The sequence below is a fragment of the Cebidichthys violaceus genome, unplaced genomic scaffold (assembly GCF_023349555.1).
Source record: "Cebidichthys violaceus isolate CVI_PGR_0920_01 unplaced genomic scaffold, fCebVio1.0.p SCAF_51, whole genome shotgun sequence".
In the NCBI taxonomy this organism is placed as follows: Eukaryota; Metazoa; Chordata; class Actinopteri; order Perciformes; family Stichaeidae; genus Cebidichthys; species Cebidichthys violaceus.
Genome location: NW_027176717.1, coordinates 1,796,492 through 1,818,259, shown reverse-complemented (window position 1 = coordinate 1,818,259; position 21,768 = coordinate 1,796,492). Strand labels below are relative to the sequence as shown.

The following is a 21,768-nucleotide window of genomic DNA, read 5'->3' as shown; positions in this document are numbered from 1 at the left end:
CACTCTGCCCAGAAAAAAAAACAATCTCTGCATCAAAACCAATTATGCTGATGCCTGTATAGATACATTTTTGGTGCAAAAGCCTACCATGTGTTCGTAATAGCAAATCACCCATTTATTATCATTACAGTACAATCCCATTAAACCTTCGTCTGTTCTTGGTCAGAGATTACAGCCTTGTGTTTGTTTTCCTTGCTCTGAAGAAGGCTTCGACTAAAACTCTCCAAGGCCGTAGAAATACCAAATCAAAAGAGTGACAGCTTTACACAGTTAAGGTGAAGGTTTGTTAAGGGGGTTATTAATGCGGACTAATATGGACTTACGTCGAGAAGTCTAGTCTATTAAGCATTAGAGACAGAGAGTGTAGCATAGCATATTAAACATCAGACATATCACAGCATTTCAAGGAGTTAATTGCTACAAGAAGCAGTGAACATATTCAATAAACATCACAAAGAGAAAAAGGGGATTGGAGTAATGAAGTGTAAAATAGTTAGAGAATAGAGAGAAGTGTGAAGCATGGGGCAATTTACATTAACAGAATCGTTTTCCTCACTTTGCCACTTTACGACTTGATTTATATGTTCTCGGACTGGACTAGTGTCTCAAGCACTCGTCATTATCTGGCTGCCTAGTCCAGTCCTTTAACATGTAAGAACACAAATGTATGTTTGATGATATTGTAAGCTTCACTGATGAAGTCGCTTGGAATTGCTGCCAAAAATCGTTGGTTGTATCGTTGCACACAATTTTGATTAAAATATGCTGAAGCAGCGAATGATTTAAATGGGTATAACAGCATAAAAACAGTATAAAACATGCATGAGCAAACATTCAATTGCACTCACTGTATTCCAGAAGAGATGAGAGACACACTGACAACCACCAGGTCCAAAATATTGAAATAGTTTCTACAGAATGAACCTTTATGGACGAAGGCCCCATAGGCAGTCATCTGTAGGGGTCAAAGTTCATGATTTAGAGTCAACTAAAGAGGCTAAATCACAGGTTAGTAGTGTACATGGGGAGCAAATATGATGCATAGTGATACTAACTGCCTTATTTCAGCTGATTTAAAATGATCTGAGAGTAGTTGGTCAGGGTTTACTACCAAGGACACATACTTGAAGTTATTTGAATGACTATTTACTGTTATCATATGTGGAAGCTGTGTAAAAATATGTTTGGGACCTCATGAAAGTAATTCAAATGAATCCTGTAGCACTTACAGATTATAAGGACCCCTTATCATACATCACAAACATAAAATACTACCTTAAGAATGATCTCTATGGTGAAGAGTCCAGTAAAGACATGGTCTGCATAGCCCAGGATCTAACAAAGCAACAAAGAATCATTGTTTTTAGTTTAGGGATACCATTTCCAGTATGACTAATGTACACTACACAATATCATTCCAGGGATTGAAACAATATTCAATAGCTTTCATTATGTCATCCTTTGCATTTGTAATAATACTAACCCTAAGACAAAATTGTGACCGAGGTTGTAAAACATGTTCCAAGGCTGAATGAATTTGGCAACCTTTAAAACTTAACTCAATGAAAATCGACCTGACATTCTGACACTGACCAGTAACAAAACAACAGTGTAAAGGTCTGAGCTTCCATGGAATTGTTTACATGGTTAAAAACAAAGAGAGAAACAGGAGGAAGTGCAGTTTTTCGGGGGTTAAGGATGAACTTATGGTCCAGGAGGTTCAGGTCCGAGGATAATGAATTCCGATTGGACTAATATAGACTTTGAAAACAGAGTGGCATCTGAAAAACAGGATGTATAATTTCATTAAGCTTTCAGACTAAGGTAGACTAATATCCAGCCGCCTATACCATAGCCAAGGGAAATACAATAAAGCAGATCTTTATTAGCCCCTAGGGGATCTGGCTCACTGAGAGAACAACAAATACACAAACAGAGCTCAGTCTTTACATTAGACTTGAGCTTACAAACTACACGCATAAACACTAAACAACATTAATACGTAAGCAATATGGTGATGCTCTATAACTGCAGTGAAGACATTGTCTCCATAGATAACAGTACATGTTTTGACATTTAACAGTTTGGCCTAAGGCTGAGTATACAGTCTCAGCTGTTGTATGCAAATCAATATATGCCACTTCTTATTAATACATTTTATACAGTCTTGGTTGAATGGGGGATAGTAAAAAATAAAACATTTTAACCATATTTCTTGGCTGCATGTGTTAATGTTAAGATGCCAGCCTGGCTCAATACAAAATAAAAAGAGTTCAGTTGACAAAACAAAGCTTAACAGGCATTTCACATCTTCTTAACATGAAGTTAATCTTGGTTACAGTACTCTGGAAGAAATCTCATTAAGTGTAACAGACCAGTCACAATCAGCTTTGGTTCCTCTATATGTTGCTGTCGGCTATAATCCCTTTAGTACAGAATGAATGTGTGTGGGCAACTAATGATGACTACAATGTTTGCCTCTGTTTGTGCCTTAATGCATAGTAGGCCTTATATGTGTTTATACTGTAGTATCATTTAATACAAGTTTTTTTTATCGTGTGTGTGTCACCTGGTTTCTGAAGGAGTCGTTCTTGACCGGGTCCTCTGCTGCCAGACTGATGCTGCTGAGCAGGATGAAAAAGAGGATGAGGTTGGTGAAGATGTTGTGGTTGACGATCTTATGGCAAAGAACCCGGAATCTAAAAAACAAAGTGAGAAAACCACATTTGAGTCACTTGTTACGACAATAATAGGACATTTTATACGATCAGATAGAGAAGAGAACAAATAGGGTGAAAGGCTAGGCCAAAGTGTCCTCTTACTTGTTAGTGTGGCTGAAGACGAAGAAAGCGCGGGCCTCAGGCATGGGAACGGCCTTCTCCTTCAGCTGAATATCGGACAGCGGCCTCGGCCTTGGGCCCACTGGCATCTCTGGCTCTTCGTCATCATCGTCTCCTGATGAGAGGGAGGAAAAAGTGAATAGTTAATAGTGAATAGGAGGAAATAAAATGATGACACTGAGTGGAGCCTGGCTTAAAGTTTTAAAGTATATGTGCCTTAGCAGAAAGTCACACAAAGGAACATTTGCAACCTGTTGACACTGATATTAAGCAATGCATTAAAACACGGTTGTTGAGCAGCTTTTGCGTATTTACATGTTGGTTATGCTGAAGTTTTTCAACATATCTACTTTGAAGAAAAGTGACAAAAATAGCCTCATTAAAAATGTAAAAATAAAGACCAAAAAGTTGCTGGACCTAAGATATCACTAGCCAGCCATGCTTTAAAGGAAGGTTCCAGAAGTGAAAATCCCATTTATATTCTGAATCGAGAATATTTATTATTAGCCATAATGTTTTAGACATCCAAGGTGTCACAAACTAAGAAAAACATTTTAATCTGGATTGATCTAATCTAATCATTCCTCCATAAACACATTACATGGATCTGGTTTGTGGTTTACCTATGTAATCATTGGCAGGGTATGGGTTCTTCTCTTCACTCTCACCTCCACAGTAGTCATCCATGGTAATCTGCAGAGACAGAGAGCATTTTATTTATTTACCAACTCATTCATTTCTCTGACAACACACACACACACTTGCTTGTGCTTTTTGAGGTGTGTGTGTGTGTGTGTGTGTGTGTACCTTAGTAGCGGTGTTTGTCTCTCCATCAGAGGTGATGGACTTCAGCTCTATCTTCTCCTTCTTCTTCTTCTCCTTCTTCTTCTCCTCCTCGAGAGGCGGCTTCTCGTTGGCATGGCGTTTTTCTGGACTGGCCAACCTGGAGAAAGAGGGAGGAAGAGAAGATAAGCACCTTTCCCCTTCTCTTAACCCGAGCAATGTCAGAGCCATGTTAATCCGCGGATGTGTATCGAATCACATTTAAATTAGCTAAATAAATAAACACTTAGACTTTCAATGATGGGGAGTATTTCAATCACAGTGCTGTTATAATCACAGTCAAACACAGAGTGTTTTCCATCACACCTTTTTTTTTTCGCAGATCAATACAGGCTGCAACCAAGAAGGAGACATTTAATGATTTGTGCCACTGAGGGGGACACTATCATCCTCCGCTGCTCTAAAATCTCACATTACCATTGCTGACAAATTACCTTTGTACTGAATGAGGCGCTGAAATTACCCAGTAAAATTGGTTTAAATGAAAAAGAAAAGCAGACAAATGTCAGCCTGTCTCTAAAACATAATAATATGTTCGTATTCTAATTGTTAAGCATTTTTAGTACTTTGATTTCGAGGCTCCAGTATCTGCATCCTTACATGGCTCTCGGCATAATTGCCTTGAGATTGGGAGAACTCTCTCACTCCCAACCATTTGTTTGTGGTGTTTAGCTAATTGTCTACCTGTCTTTCCTTCTCTTTCTGCTTTACCTGGCGAGTTTTTTCCTCTCCTTCTCTTCTTCCTCCTCTTTCTGGGCGGATGTCAGGCTCTCGGCGTCTGCCAGATTGTCGACAGCAATGGCCAAGAAGACATTCAGTAAGATATCTGTTCACAGGGTTGAAGCTAAGGATGTTGCTGACCCACCAGGTCATTCGTGTGGTTGCTTGCAAGTAATCCTGGTAGACTAAGTGGATAATTAGTAATCTTTCTGCATCTGAAAGACACTGCTTGAGTAGAGATTCTAAATGTGGGCTTCATGAGTGATATCATGCAAAACAGACCCTTCCCTCCTGCTATATCCTCCTATGATTCAAATCACAACCAGACCCAATGTTATGTGGTTGATAGGACGCAATTTAACGGAATCAGAAAACAAGCTCCAGACTTTTGCAGACTTCAGATCCACTTCATATAGGCTGTTATGTAGCTACTTTATGTTGGGCTCTGTTGAGGCAGGATACAGTTTCCACAGATGAAGAGGATGATGAAGTAGATGCAGACCAGCATGCCGGGGAAGGACGGTCCACCGTACGCCATGATACCATCGTACATCACAGAGTTCCAGTCCTCTCCCGTTAGGATCTGTGGAGAAAGAAAGAAATTGAATTCAAATCTTGAGAAAATCAGTCATCATTTTATGGACACGAGCTGAGAATAGAAGACACAGAAACACAAGACGCAGACCAGAAACATTTGCAGTATCATTACCTGAAACACGGTGAGCAGAGACTGGGGAAAGTTGTCAAAGGTGCTGCGTCTGGTCTCGTCGAAGTTGAATTTGCCCCCAAACAGCTGCATGCCGAGCAGGGAGAAGATGATGATGAATAGGAAGAGCAGGAGCAGCAGGGAAGCAATGGAGCGAACAGAGTTTAGAAGGGAGGCCACCAGGTTGGACAGGGAGTTCCAGTATCTGTGGGAGAGACATCCGGTTAACATGTGTGCATGCACACGAACGGAAGTACATACAGGTGGAAAAGAAGATAACTACACATTGATCCGCCACAAACACACTACATACTTGAATATGTTTGCCATTTTATTTGTTTCCTTTCTTATGAGGATCCTGAGGACATTTGGCAATAGTTGCTAATGTGTTTCAGTATCCAGTGCAGCAAGAGGTGACTTTCAAATGTTAATGTATGTGTGTGTGGAAGGGCAACAGGATACTCAATAATTGTCAATATTCAAAATGTCTAAACTAACCTGGTTATTTTGAAGATTCTCAGCAAGCGTACGCAGCGCAACACAGAGATGCCGAGAGGAGACATGATCTTGGTTTCCACCAGAATGGTCTCAAGAATTCCTCCACATACGACAAAGCTGTCGAAGCGATTGAAGAGCGAAACAAAGTACGCCTGTGGAGAGTTTGGAGAGATTTAAGGTAGCAAATACTTGAGACAGGAGTTTACATTTCTACTGACAAACAATACAATATGTTCCCATGCGACTAATTTTGAGGAAAATAATGTTTAGGCACCAACCTGCAGACCCAGACTGTACATCTTCAACAGCATCTCACCGGTGAAGAGTGCTAGCAACACCTTGTTGGCTATGTCTGAGGAGGAGGAAAGACAGGAGAGTAAGGAAAGAGGAAACAAGGGAAGAATAAAAAGAGAAAGGGTGGAAAAGGAAATACAACACAAAAAGGTGTCGTATGTATGTATATATGTATGTATGTGTGTATGTATGTGTGTATGTGTGTATGTGTGTATGTATGTATGTGTGTGTGTATGTGTATGTATGTGTGTGTGTGTGTGTGTGTGTGTGTGTGTGTGTGTGTGTGTGTGTGTGTGTGTGTGTGTGTGTATATGTATGTATGTATGTATGTATGTATGTATTTGTGTGCTCACATACCTTGTACATCTGTTAACCACTGAGGCTGCTGGTGATGTTCAGAGGCGATGGTCAGAGTGTTGAGGAAAACCAGGAAGATGACCAGCCAATAGAAAACCTGCGATTTGACCGCCGCCCGGCACTTTCTCCTACACAGCCTGTTCCACCTCCGAGAGTATCGACTGAGGAGGAAGAAGCAGAAATTGAGAGATGGGGAGGTGAGTAGGGAAGGGAGAGAGGAGAGGTGGGGAAAAGGAGGGACGTGGGAAAGAGAGTAGAGAAGCAGATGAGGGAGGAAAGAAAGAGGAGAGGCCCATGAGAAAAACGAAAGAATGATCAAAAGAAACAAACAGCGGATGAGAGAGAAGAAAAAGAAAGAGTCAATTAGTCTGTCTACAGAGTAGTGATAACATCATCCCTTGGCCGGTGGTAGTCTCTTGAGCTGTGGAGCAGTTAGTCATCCTCAAAGACATTTCACACCAAGAAAAAGCCAGTACGACAAGCTTTGTTGCACAATGAGATATGAACCATTTAAGGCAAAAAAAAAAAGGACCGCTGATTCTTATGAAATGATTGAATGGACAAATTTAAATTGAACTATGTCACACCGTGATTCACACTTGAAGGGAAATTCCTGCTTCAAATGAAGAAGTGGTTCATTTTAGCAAAAAAAAACAACAATTTCTTTTGTTTTAGACAATTCAAGATGTTGTTCAGTGGTGTTATGTCCACAAGGTCTTTTGCACTTTTCCTGCCCACTAGTACTGTTAAAAAAATTAAATGTATTGTTTCTGGTAATTGCCAGCTCCACACCTCTCACTCACATCTAAGTGAAGCACTCCACTTAAAGGGTCACGCCAATTTTCACCTACACTGATGCACCGATGATTGTCCAACTGAAATCCATCCAGACACTTGTGCAGTATTTGCACAGAGGCAAACAGTAGCATGTAATTACAAGAAAATCTATCAGGAAATCTATCAGACCAATCAGCTTTTATTCATAACAACTAAATGAATCCAGACCATAACTGCCCTAATCAATCATCTGTCTCTTTCTGTTGTGGGTGTCTATTGATTGTTCACCCTTAATCCCTTCCTCCACAACAACAGACATGGTTGCAAGGAGACTTCACAGCTCACCAGGAAGTGTTTTTCTTCCTTGCCAATACAAAATGTATGTTTCACCAGAGTGTATAAGCTATTTAGAGTCATGTATGGCACACAGCGGTTTCTCCATGATGCACACACTGAATGTTACATGAGACACGACTCACAACACAAGCAGACATGCATTCTTACAGAAAAAGACATTTCTAATGTCTATGATTGTTATTTGAGGAAACATATTGTGTAGCCTTACAAAACAACCCGTGTTACAGTCATTTTTTCATATTAACATGTACAACAACTGTCCCTGATAGGAATAAATAGACCTCATTCATTTGTTCAGATATATTCTCTTATATCTGCTGTTCAATATGAAGCTACAGCCAGCAGCCAGTTAGCTGAGCTCAGAGTGGAAACAGCTGGACAAAGCCAACCTGGCTCTATCCAAAGGTAAAGAACATTGTTATGGTGCCCAGCCAAGAAATAGCCTTGCCAATAACCTCCCTTGAACCATAACCAACCGTTTTTTTGTACGGATTAAACAAAGGAGATAAATCATGTTAATTAGTGAGCTTTAGCAGTGCTGGTCGGCTGGTCTCGTTAACTTAGCCAGGCTAGCTGTTTACCCCTGCTTCCAGTCTATGTTCTATGCTAAGCTAACTGGCTGTAGATCGGTATTTACCATACAGACATGATTATTGATCTTCTCATCTAACTCTTTGCAAGAAAGAAACTATTTTCTAAAAGTAGAACTATTCCTTTACAGAGCAAAGCTCACACTCACACACACACACACACACACACACACACACACACACACACACACACACACACACACACACACACACACACACACACCCAGCGACCACATCAGTAGAGACATTAGAGCAGGTGAATTGAAAGACTATGATAACATGTACTAACCTGAACTTGGATTTGGAGATCCTATTTCTGGAACACAGAAAACAGAATGGATTATACACACACACACATAACACACACAGACAGGTACACAACATGAAAGGGGTGATTTGAAAGTGATATTTGCCTCAGCAAATATGTTGCTTCAACAACTTAGTGTGGGTCCAGAATGTCCTGCCTTTTTGTAAATGCAGTTACTTTACATCACCAAATAAACGTTTAAACAATAGTTCAGAGGTGGAGGGGAACTACACTAATCAAGCATAAAAGCTGACAGTCTTGTATTTTTTCTGCAGAACTGAATGAACGTCAGTAATTCACCCACTTTTCTTTAGAGCAAATCACCCCAAGAACACATACAAACAGTGGAATCCAGTCAAAAGAAGAAAAAATGCTTTAAGTTAGTTACCTCTAATCAGTCCTGGTGTGAAAAAACACAATGTATAAATAGAAAAATGTCTGTTGATTGTTCACCACTGTAACAGCAAAAAGTACATACATAAAGTACTGAGGACAACAGATTATGGAAGACATTGTCTCTGAGAGGAGAGAAGAGGAGAGGAGAGGAGAAGAGAAGAGGAGAGGGTTTGGGTTTTAAAGTTCCTTTATTTCACTATTCCAGTGAAACCAGAAACATTCTAAAACATCATTTGAAAAGCAAAAAAAATGGGAAAAAAAAATAAAAACTTCAAATAAATCAAAACAAAAAAAATAAACAAGTTAAAACACCAAAGAACAAATAAACAATCTATGTCAATGATCAATACATTCAGAAGTTCACCACCAGCTCTCCACCAGCACCCACTGAGCACAAAATGCTCCCAGTCATCCATCTGTCCCTGAAAGCCTTTAAATTGTCCACCGTCTGGTAGTAGGTGTGTTCCACCCTGAGTCGGGCCTTCAACAGACCCTCCAGAACTCTTACTGGATCCTCACTGCCGGCACCCCTAACCCGATTCTTGCGTGTTAGCCAGATGGCCAACTTGGCAGAACCAGATAAAAAGTTCATTAGAGTGTGGACAGCCTTCTTTTTTACACAGTATTTTGGACCAAAGATGAATAAAGTGAAAGAAAAGTCTTCTCCGAGACCCTGAAACCACCTCTTTAAACGTTCAAATAGTGCCGAGAGCCGAGGACATTGAACAAACAAGTGCTCCAGGGTCTTGGTCTGAGAGCAGAAATCACACTCCTCACCAATTTGTGGATCCAGGTGTGCCCGGTATCTGTTCGTGGCTATAGCTCCATGCACAACCCTCCACTGGAGGTCTGCTGTCCGTTTCTCAACGGGCAGCTTGTACATGCACCTCCAGCTGCCTTTCGAGGAAAACTCTGGGCCAAAAAACTCGGTCCACCTCGACTCCTTCAACCCTGCCAGAGAGCGCAAGTTCACAACCTTTACACAGATTTCATAAATTGCTTTCTTTTCTGCCACCTGAAACTTGTCCAGGTGAGGGGTTGTGAACATCAGCAGCTTGTTTCCTCCCCCCTGCCAGTCGCCCACAGCTGGGGCAATGAGCAGAGTTGGGGGAGTGTACTCACTCTCTTCATCCCACTGGTCAGACAGAGTACAGTTTCCTGCAAACGCTCTCAGGTGTTGTGGCAGGGCGGCACAGACCTCCTCCACTACTCTGTTGATCAGCCTGACAGACGTGATGTTGGCCTTCTGACTAAAGGTGACCCTGGATGCTGCCGTCGCTGACATCTTCAGCAAATGCCCCAGATTAGTACAGCCGGCTTGTCTTAGATGTGTTCACAGGCTGGCAGACTGCAGCGTTTGAGCCCTGATGAAGCTGTTGAAGAACAGAGGTTCCTCCAGCAGCCACACGCCTGGAGTCTCCTCAGCTTTACGTGAAGTGGTAAAGATCTGCCACGCCTGCAGAACAGAGCCGTAGAATGGTGTCAGCCCGGCCAAGTCCACTTCCTCATGTTGTAGGAGAAAGAGCTGGTTATCATATCCCAACCGCCCAGCTCTCCTCAGCAGCAGTCTAGCAGTGTCCATCCAGGCGGGGCCACAGCCATAGAGACATTGAACATCTCCCTGGTCCCTGACGAAGACGTTTACATCATCAGCATATGCAGATACTGCGAGGGGACGACAAAGACTGGAGGACCCAGGCAGTGCCAAACCACTGAGCCGACTCCTCAGCCTGCACAAGAGAGGCTCAAAAGCAAGACTGTATAATTGCCCTGAGATCGGACAGCCCTGCCTAATCCCTCGCTGTACCGGGATCGGGCGACTCAGCCCAGCTCCCATTTTAACCATACATACAGCACCACTGTACAGCAAACCCACCCAAGACAAAAAAAACATCACCAAGCCCAAATGCCCTAAGTGCAGAAAAAAGATAGGAGTGATCCACCTTGTCGAACGCCTTCTCCTGGTCAAGTGAGACGATACCTACATTGACATTGTGAAATTTACAAACATCGAGCACATCACGAATCACAAAAATGTTGTCCATCACTGTTCTGTCTGGGATACAGTATGTCTGATCACTATTTACAATCACTTCCAAGTGTTCTCTCAGTCTGTTAGACAAGGCTCTGGAAAGCACCTTATAGTCAGTACACAGCAGGGCCACTGGTCTCCAGTTCTTCAGAAGGGCCAAGTCGCCCTTCTTGGGCAGCAGGGAGAGTACCGCCCCCTGGCATGAGACCGGAAGTGATCCAGTTTTAAAACATTCCAACAAAACACAATGTAAGTCACAACCGATAATGTTCCAGAACTGCTTAAAGAAATCCGTGGAGAGGCCGTCGATTCCCAGAGTCTTCCCTGAAGCCATCTGGTTCACTGCAGCCGTCAGCTCCTCCAGCGTCAGCTCTCCGTCCAGCGTAGCCCTCTCTGCTGGACTGAGCTGTGGAAGACCCTCCAGGAACTCCTTACGGCTCTCTGTAAAGCACTGCTCCTCCCCAAAAAGAGCAGTGTAGAAGCCCACGGCATGAGTCCTCATCTCCCTCTGGTCGGTGGTTATCCTTCCTCCTGGGAGCTTCAGACAGGTCATCCGCTTCCTCTGCGCCACCGATCTCTCCAGGTTGAAAAAAAACGAACTAGGGGCGTCCATGTCCTTCAACTGGAGAAAACGGGACCTGACCAGAGCTCCTGTCACTCTCTCCTGCAGGAAGGAGCTCAACTCCATCCTCCTCTCCTTCAGCAGTTGGCCCACACTGGGATCTGGGTCTCTCTGGAAGCCTTCCTCAATGCTCTTTATGTTAGCTTCAAGGTCCTTGACAGCAGACTTGATTTTAGCGGTGGCGTTTGAGGTGTACTGCTGACAGAACACACGGATCTGTGCTTTTCCGACCTCCCACCACTGTTTCATAGAACTGAAACAAACTTTTTCAGTTTTCCACTGCTGCCAAAGAACCCCAAAGCTCTGACAAAAGGTTCTGTCCTGTAGAAGCTTGTTATTAAAATGCCAGTAGGAGTTAACCCTTTCACCCGGTGAGGTTATCAACCCTAAGCTGACGAGGTGGTGATCGGTGAACCCGACTGGACTGATTGTGCTGTTTTTCAGTCTGGAACTGAGACTGTGCGAGATGTAGATTCTGTCCAGCCTGGCTGCACTTATCCTGTCGTTGCTGACCCTGACCCATGTGTACTGCCTGTTTTGTGGGTGTTTTACTCTCCATGCATCCAACAGATCTAGGTGTGTGATGACGTTGCGGAGACTCTGAGCTGACTGTGGGTGTGGTTCCTCACTGTTCCTGTCTATGGTGAAGTCTAGAGTGCAGTTGAAGTCCCCTCCGATGATCAGTTGCTCCTGATGGCAGCTCTGCAGTTCGTTTTGCAGCACAGTGAAGAAGCGTGCTCTTTCTGACCCCTGATTCGGTGCATATATATTCAGGAAGCAGTAAAGCGAGCCCTCTATCTCCGCCCTCACCATCAGCAGACGACCCTTCACCACCTCAGTGACAGACAGCACTGTTGCATTGGCTGCTGTTCTAAACAGCACGGCTACTCCGGCAGTGAGATTGGTGCCGTGGCTCAGGGTGCATGAGCCCTCCCACCATAGACCCCAGTCCACTTCATCTGATGGAGTGGTGTGAGTTTCTTGCAAAAAGAGGATGTCCAATCTTTTTAGGGCCCGAGCACCGACAACGTCGGGCCGCGAGGTCCCTATTGAAACTGTAGGAATTATTATTATTATTAGGGCCCGAGCACCGACAACGTCGGGCCGCGAGGTCCCTATTGAAACTGTAGGAATTATTTAGGGCCCGAGCACCGACGAAGTCGGGCGAAGGCCCTATTGTAATTCAAAGAATTATTATTAGGGCCCGAGCACCGACGAAGTCGGGCGAAGGCCCTATTGTAATTCAAAGAATTATTAGGGCCCGAGCCACCGACAACGTTGGGCCAGCGAAGGCCCTATTGAAATTCTATGGGGTATTATTATTCAGTGTGGCTTTGTGGCACAAGGCAGTATGTGCCAAAGCACACTGACTGTAATCCTGCGGGCTTATTCAGTGTGGCTTTGTGGCACAAGGCAGTAATACTGCCTGTGCCAAAGCACACTGACTGTAATCCTGCGGGCTTATTATTATTCAGTGTGGCTTTGTGGCACAAGGCAGTAATACTGCCTGTGACAAAGCACACTGACTGTAATCCTGCGGGCTTATTCAGTGTGGCTTTGTGGCACAAGGCAGTAATACTGCCTGTGCCAAAGCACACTGACTGTAATCCTGCGGGCTTATTATTATTATTCAGTGTGGCTTTGTGGCACAAGGCAGTAATACTGCCTGTGCCAAAGCACACTGACTGTAATCCTGCGGGCTTATTATTATTATTCAGTGTGGCTTTGTGGCACAAGGCAATAATACTGCCTGTGCCAAAGCACACTGACTGTAATCCTGCGGGCTTATTATTCAGTGTGGCTTTGTGGCACAAGGCAGTAATACTGCCTGTGCCAAAGCACACTGACTGTAATCCTGCGGGCTTATTCAGTGTGGCTTTGTGGCACAAGGCAGTAATACTGCCTGTGCCAAAGCACACTGACTGTAATCCTGCGGGCTTATTGTTGGAATGCTGATTCAGCATTCCAAGTATTGTTATCCTAATCTTTATTGTTGGAATGCTGATTCAGCATTCCAAGTATTGTTCTTTGAATCTTTATTCAACTATTTCTTCCGTACGTATTTTGGCACTTAATAACTTCCACATTTCTTAAGCTACAGAAACCATTCAACTATATAAATGTTCAGCTTGTTCAGGAGAGGGGTGCTATTTCTCATAATTTTTCTAATCTTTCAACTTTTTGAATTATTAAGCTTTTTGCAACTTATTTTTTGAATGGGATGTCTATGGAGAATATTTTTAAATCCTCTTAAACTTGTTCAACTTTCAGATCCTTCTACTTCCTCATACTTTCAGCTACAGACACCATTTAAACTTTCAAATGTTGAGAAAACCTTGACCAATGATTGTATGTTATAATCATTTTGATATCTTTTACACTTTTTGAATAGTAGCATTTTTGCTTTCATGTGTTTTTCAGTCCTTTTCTGCTTTTATAATGGGTGTGTATTGCGCAGCTTAGAGTGCGTGATGTCATCGCTAGAGTGAAGAGAAGCCTGAGATTCCTGTGAAAAAAATATTTGTCTTTTGCGACTGACTCCTCAATTTTCACTCTACATGCATCATTTTTGGATGGAAACGTAGCTAATCTTGTCCTTGTCGTAGACATATGACTTTGGAATCCCACAGGTTTACACATTTGGCTCAAGAGCCTTTACTTGAGAGGAAAACCAACTTTCTTCTCCATAGACCCCAATGTTAAAATGTACTTCAAAAAAGTCTTGCACAGACAACCGTACCCCATTTCTAAATCGCCATTTAAGCCACTTTTTTTTACACTACAGATCCAATATTCGCATGATCTGTTCTTCAAGTCATCCTTGCACTTCAGTCTTAATATCGGAGCAATAGGGGCTATGGTTATGGGGGTTTTGTGGTTTTGTTTGACAGGTGTTTTCCAGTTTTTTTCTCATGAAAAGGCGGCAGGCTCACAGGTGTTTGTGCTTGAGCTAATTACTGATGTTTATAAACACACAGACTCACAGACTCTCCAACTGCTGCGTCGTCACCATGGGAACCAATGACACACACACACACACACACACACACACACACACACACACACACACACACACACACACACACTTTCTCTGTCTGTCTGTCTCTCTCTACACACTCAGTACATATAACTGTCTGTCTGCCTCACTCACTCACTCAGTACATATAACTGTCTGTCTGCCTGTCTCACTCACTCACTCCATATAACTGTCTGTCTGCCTGTCTCTCTCTCCAAATCACTCAGTCAATGTAACTGTCTGTCTGCCTGTCTCTCTCTCCCACACAGTCAGTCCATCTGACTGTCTGTCTGCCTGTCTCTCTCTCCCACTCAGTACATATACCTGTCTGTCTGCTCTTCTCACTCAATCCAGATGACTGTCTGTCCACCTGTCTCACTCACTCACTCAGTTCATATAACTGTCTGTCTGCCTCTCTCTCCTAATCACTCAGTCAATGTAACTGTCTGTCTGCCTGTCTCTCTCTCCCACTCACTCAGTACATATAACTGTCTGTCTGCTCTTCTCACTCAATCCAGATGACAGTCTGTCCACCTGTCTCACTCACTCACTCACTCAGTACATATAACTGTCTGCCTGTCTCAATCACTCAGTTCATAAAACTGTCTGTCTGCCTGTCTCTCTCTCCCACACACTCAGTCCATCTGACTGTCTGTCTGCCTGTCTCTCTCTCCCACTCGCTCAGTACATATAACTGTCTGTCTGCTCTTCTCACTCAATCCAGATGACTGTCTGTCAACCTGTCTCACTCACTCACTCACTCACTCACTCAGTACATATAACTGTCTGTCTGCCTGTCTCACTCACTCACTCACTCCATATAACTGTCTGTTTGCCTGTCTCACTCACTCACTCAGTTAATATAACTGTCTGTCTGCCTGTCTCTCTCTCCCACACAGTCAGTCCATCTGACTGTCTGTCTGCCTGTCTCTCTCTCCAAATCACTCAGTCCATCTAGCAGTCTGTCTGCCTGTCTCTCTCTCCCACACACACAGTCCATCTAACTATCTGCCTGTCTCTCTCTCCCACACACTCAGTCCATCTGACTGTCTGTGTGCCTGTCTCTCTCTCCCACTCACTCAGTACATATAACTGTCTGTCTGCTCTTTTCACTCAATCCAGATGACTGTCTGTCCACCTGTCTCACTCACTCACTCAGTACATATAACTGTCTGTCTGCCTGTCTCACTCACTCACTTCATATAACTGTCTGTTTGCCTGTCTCACTCTCTCCCACACACTCAGTCCATCTGACTGTCTGTCTGCCTGTCTCTCTCTCCAAATCACTCAGTCCATCTAACTGTCTGTCTACCTGTCTCTCTCTCTCCAAATCACTCAGTCAATGTAACTGTCTGTCTGCCTGTCTCTCTCTCCCACTCACTCAGTACATATAACTGTCTGTCTGCTCTTCTCACTCAATCCAGATGACTGTCTGTCCACCTGTCTCACTCACTCACTCAGTACATATAACTGTCTGCCTGTCTCACTCACTCAGTTCATATAACTGTCTGTTTGCCTGTCTCACTCACTCACTCAGTTCATATAACTGTCTGTCTGCTTGTCTCTCTCTCTCAAACACACTCAGTCCATCTAACTGTCTGTCTGCCTGTCTCTCTCTCCCACTCACTCAGTACATATAACTGTCTGTCTGCTCTTCTCACTCAATCCAGATGGCTGTCTGTCCTCCTGTCTCCCTCACTCACTCAGTACATATAACTGTCTGTCTGCCTGTCTCACTCACTCACTCACTCAGTACATATAACTGTCTGTCTGCCTGTCTCACTCACTCACTCACTCACTCAGTACAAATAACTGTCTGTCTGCCTGTCTCACTCACTCAGTACAAATAACTGTCTGTCTGCCTTTCTCACTCTCTCACACTCATTCATTCAGTCTCTCTATCTCTGTCTTCCTGTCATTCTGTGTTTCTCTCTCTGTCTTTCTTTCTGTCTCTCCCTCTCTCCCTCTGGCTCTCTCTCTGCTATCACTACTGCTGCTATTCATGCTACTACCAGTACCAATACTACTACAGCTATTAGTACGATTGCTACTAGTACTAATACGACTGCTAACACTTCAACTACTGCCATTACTATTACTACTTCTTCTACTACTACTACTGTTATATTAAATACTACGACCACTACTACAGCTATTACTACGACTACTGATACTACTACTTATACTGCTTCTTCTAATTACTAATACTTCTACTACTAATAATACTTCTACTACAACTACAACTTCTACTACTACAAATATCACTACTGCTGACATTTTTTAAGCCACAGAAGCTGTTTGAATATCAAAATATTCAGCTTTTTCAGGAGAGGGGTGATATTTTTCATATTTGTAATCTTTAAACTTTTTGAATTATTAAGCTTTTTGCAATTTGTTTTGAATGTGATATCTATGGAGAAAATCTTCAAATCCTGTTAAACTTCTTCAACTTTCAAAGCCTTCTTCTTTCTCATATTTTCAGCTACTGACACCATAGTTAGACGTGTCAACTAGAAGGGTTTTCAGCAGTGCAGTTTAAATGCTTTCGGGCTTCAACATTTCTCATTTCTGTATTTTCAGCAATGTTTTTGCAATTCATTTCAGCTTTCAGCTTTCAGCATTCCAACGCATTTTCAGCAGGAAATGCATTTTCTAGTTATTATTATTATTCAGTGTGGCTTTGTGGCACAAGGCAGTAATACTGCCTGTGCCAAAGCACACTGACTGTAATCCTGCGGGCTTATTATTCAGTGTGGCTTTGTGGCACAAGGCAGTAATACTGCCTGTGCCAAAGCACACTGACTGTAATCCTGCGGGCTTATTGTTGGAATGCTGATTCAGCATTCCAAGTATTGTTCTTCGAATCTTTATTCAACTATTTCTTCCGTACGTATTTTGGCACTTAATAACTTCCACATTTCTTAAGCTACAGAAACCATTCAACTATATAAATGTTCAGCTTTTTCAGGAGAGGGGTGCTATTTCTCATCATTTTTCTAATCTTTCAACTTTTTGAATTATTAAGCTTTTTGCAATTTTTTTTTGAATGGGATGTCTATGGAGAAACTTTTCAAATCCTCTTAAACTTGTTCAACTTTCAGATCATTGTACTTCCTCATACTTTCAGCTACAGACACCATTTAAACTTTCAAATGTTGAGAAAACCCCGATCAACGATTGTATGTTATAATCATTTTGATATCTTTTATACTTTTTGAGCTGTAGCAATTTTGCTTTTATGTGTTTTTCAGTCCTTTTCTGCTTTTATAATGGGTGTGTATTGCGCAGCTTAGAGTGCGTGATGTCATCGCTAGAGTGAAGAGAAGCCTGAGATTTCTGTGAAAAAAATATTTGTCTTTTGCGACTGACTCCTCAATTTTCACTCTACATGCATAATTTTTGGATGGAAACGTAGCTAATCTTGTCCTTGTCGTAGACATATGACGATGGAATCTCACAGATTTACACATTTGGCACAAAAGCCTTTACTTGAGAGGAAAACCAACTTTCTCCTCCATAGACCCCAATGTTAAAATGTACTTCAAAAAAGTCTTGCACAGACAACCGTACCCCATTTCTAAATCGCCATTGAAGCCACTTTTTTTTACACTACAGACACAATTTTCGCATGATCTGTTCTTCAAGTCATCCTCCCTCTCGAGTATTCATTTTGGAGCAATAGGGGCTATGGTTATGGTGTTTTTTGGGTTTTGTTTGACAGGTGTTTTCCAGTTTTTTTCTTATGAAAAGGCGGCAGGCTCACAGGTGTTCATGCTTGAGCTAATTACTGATGTTTATAAACACACAGACTCACAGACACAAGCCTCTCTCTCTCTATCTCTCTGTGTCTCTCTCTCTCTGCGTGTGTATCTCTCTCTCTGTGTGTCTCTCTATCTCTCTGTGTGTCTCTCTCTCTCTGCGTGTGTATCTCTTATACAGTCATTCAGGTATTAGAGACTTTTAGAGGACCCCCCCACACACTCACACACACACACACACCATTTTAAAGTGCAAGCCCCACCGAATGAATTCCAACTGAAATGCTTTTGATGAAGCCTGTCATTTAATAACCTGTTTGTGTTTATCTAACATTATGATTCAGTCTCCTCTCCTCCTGTCTAACCCACCCAGCCCCACCCTTTCAAAATAAAAGCCCCATGGATTAACTGTATTTAAACATTAAGCTCAAAATGAGGCTTTTTTGTTGAAATAATTAATGTTCTTACTAATACTACGAAAACTACTACTACTGCTGCAAATATTTCTAGTATTACTACTACTGCTACTAATACTACTTCTACTACAACTTTTTACAACTTTTGCTGTTGCAACTATTACCATTACTACTACTGCTATTATTACTACCACTACTGCTAATACGACCAGTACTACTATTACTTATACTACAACTGCTACTACTACTACTACTACTACTGCTGCTATTCATACTACTACCAGTACTAATACTACTACAGCTATTAGTATGAATGCTACTAGTATTTCTACTACTGCTATTACTGCTACTTCAAATACTGCCATTACTATTACTAATACTACTACTTCTTCTACTACTACTACTGTTATATTAAATACAACAACCACTGCTACAGCTATTACTACGACTACTTCTACTACTTCTTTGAATTACTAATACTTCTACGACTAATAATACTTCTATTACAACTACAACTTCTACTACTACTATAAATATCTCTAATGCTACTAATACTTCTACTTCAAACAATACTTCTACTACAACTTCTACAAATATCACTACTGCTGACATTTTTTAAGCCACAGAAACCATTCGAATATCAAAATGTTCAGCTCTTTCAGGAGAGGGTGATATGACTTTTCATATTTATAATCTTTACATTTTTGAATTATTAAGCTTTTTGCAATTTGTTTTGAATAAGATATCTATGGAGAAAATCTTCAAATCCTGTTAAACTTCTTCAATTTTCAAAGCCTTCTTCTTTCTCATACTTTCAGCTACAGACACCATAGTTAGACGTTTCAACTAGAAGGGTTTTCAGCAGTGCAGTTTAAATGCTTTCGGGCTTCAACATTTTTCAGACAGGTAGTCTCTCATTTCTGTATTTTCAGCAATGTTTTTGCAATTCATTTCAGCTTTCAGCATTCCAACGCATTTTCAGCAGGAAATGCATTTTCTAGTTATTATTCTTATTCTCCATCTTCCACATCAGAGTTTGCCGCGAAACTAGTCCCACAGCGTTGCCAACACCTGCTCAAAAAGTAATTCAACACGTGCGGCTTGATCGGGAATCGTGAGCTATGACTTTTATAAGAAATTCGTCCAGCGGTTTCCCCGAAAATCGCGATCTACGATGAAAAATCGGCCCATTGACTTGAATGGGATTTCGGCGTGAAGAAAGCAAAAAAAACACTTAACTTTGGACCCATATTGACCAGCCATACTTTAACGTAGAAACATGATTCAAAGTTTAAAACGTAGACAAATTGATGGACGTTATTGAGCCAAATGGACATTTTGCTAACTAGCATAGTTTTCATGAAGTCACCGATTTAGTTTCAGCAAAACTTTGGGTCTGTTTGAGATTTTATAATGGGTGTGTATTGCGCAGCTCGTTAAGTGCTAGAGTGATGACATCACGGTCAGAGTGAAGCAGAGCAGGAAAATGTTCTGTGATTTTTCCAAACAAATTGCTCCCATTCCCACAATTTTTACTCTTTATACACCATTTTTGGCCAAAAAGCTTGGAAATGTTGTGCTGGTCGCAACAAAGTGTCTATGGAATCCAACGGACTTACACATTTGGCTCAAACAGCCATGGAGCGACATGAATTCCAACCGACTGCTCCATTAGATCCCATGTTAAATCAGAAAAGAAATTTGTCAAAGAAAGCAGACGGTACCAGTTTTGTAACTTGCGCTGGCGCTCACATTTATAACACTACGAACATAAAAAACATACCAGGGCGTTCGGCAGAGTCTTATCTCTCTCACGGTGCACTTATTTTATTGATTGGACTCATGGTTTTGGTATAAAGTGCATTTGTTTGACAGGTGTTTTCCAGTGTTTTCTCATGAAAAGTCTGCCAAGCTCACAGGTGTTCTTAATTCAGCTAATTACTGATGTTTATAAACAAACAGACTCACAGACTCTCCAGGCCCTGCGTCGTCACCATGGCAACCAGTGACACGCACGCACGCGCTCTCTCTCTCTCTCTGTCTGTCTGCCTGTCTCTACACAGAAGGATTAACAAATAAATGTGACTCACAAATGCACGCAGAACAAATATATTTCTGCATTTGTATGTATTTGTGTGTGGATGTTTTCTATTTGTTTGTGGATTTGTGTGTATTTGTTTGTGGATCTCTTCACATTTGTTGGTGGGTTTTTTGAGACTCCCCTGCCTGGCCGGATTCACAAATACGTTTTTTTTAACATGGACCTATCTGTAGCCAATCAGATGTCAGCCTCATTTTCAACCAATCACATGAGCACAGCTCCCCCCTCCCCTCCCCACAAGGCTGCCAGCTGTGTTCACACCGAACGCAGGGCGAATTATTCGCGCGATGAGATTACATACAAAGTCTTTGCACAGACGCGATGAGACTGCAGTGACGCGAATTTTGCGCGGCGCGTTTGGGGCGGCGCGTTTGAGGCGTTTGGAGCGACGCGTTTGGAGCGATGCGTTTGAGGCGTTTGGAGCGACGCGTTTGAGGCGAAACGTTTGAGGCGTTTGGAGCGACGCGTTTGAGGCGTTTGGAGCGATGCGTTTGGGGCGTTTGGGGCGACGCGTTTGGGGCGATGCGTTTGAAGCGACGCGTTTGAAGCGACGCGGTTGGCGCGATGTCCGATAAGGGATAGAGCATCCGGTAAGTTTTCAAAATAAAAGCGTCAGCTTTAACTTGGTTTAACTTTTTCAAGAGTATGAATCTAAAATGCAGAAAAGAGAGAAGCATTATCTCAATCGAACCTCAACGATACTGCCGGTAACATCAGCGTTTATGTATATATTGCGACGTCTTCGGGCAGTAGAAGCCACACTGTCAAAATTTCTTGCGAAATTTTCTAGTTAGGGCCCGAGCACCGACGTAGTCGGAGCGGAGGACCTATTGTTATTCTAATGTTTTTTATTATTATTATTATCGTACCAGTTTCATCGCAAAAAGGAGGTGCTTGGGATACTGGGAATCTTTTGAAATTTGGCACAAAATTCAATCGTGGTGAAAATTCCAGTATTATTGGGGTGTCCAGCTGCGGCATAACATTTTGGCTCGATAGCGCCCCCTACAGAGTAGCCCCAACTTTGGGTTTCACCTAGCTGTATGAAATTTGATAAGTATGTGGAACGTGATGGGACGTACAAAAAAGTCAAAAGGAGGTATATCCTAAACCAAACAGGAAGTCGGCCATTTTGAAT

At 42.3% G+C, this 21,768-nt stretch overlaps 1 protein-coding gene across 6 annotated transcripts in view; it reads right to left on the bottom strand.

The window, feature by feature from the left end:
• The window catches only part of cacna1c (calcium channel, voltage-dependent, L type, alpha 1C subunit), a 242,937-nt gene that overhangs the window by 29,280 nt on the left and 191,889 nt on the right, over window positions 1-21,768 (bottom strand). For all 6 annotated transcript variants that reach the window (XM_068731360.1, XM_068731361.1, XM_068731363.1 and 3 more), the window contains 13 exons: window positions 8,272-8,298; window positions 6,259-6,419; window positions 5,886-5,959; window positions 5,608-5,759; window positions 5,113-5,314; window positions 4,866-4,986; window positions 4,395-4,509; window positions 3,648-3,783; window positions 3,464-3,533; window positions 2,823-2,955; window positions 2,570-2,699; window positions 1,276-1,335; window positions 849-955 (listed from right to left, as the gene is read on the bottom strand). In XM_068731360.1, the coding sequence (XP_068587461.1) occupies window positions 849-955; window positions 1,276-1,335; window positions 2,570-2,699; window positions 2,823-2,955; window positions 3,464-3,533; window positions 3,648-3,783; window positions 4,395-4,509; window positions 4,866-4,986; window positions 5,113-5,314; window positions 5,608-5,759; window positions 5,886-5,959; window positions 6,259-6,419; window positions 8,272-8,298 (1,488 nt within the window). The remainder of the gene's footprint in view (window positions 1-848; window positions 956-1,275; window positions 1,336-2,569; window positions 2,700-2,822; window positions 2,956-3,463; window positions 3,534-3,647; window positions 3,784-4,394; window positions 4,510-4,865; window positions 4,987-5,112; window positions 5,315-5,607; window positions 5,760-5,885; window positions 5,960-6,258; window positions 6,420-8,271; window positions 8,299-21,768) is intronic.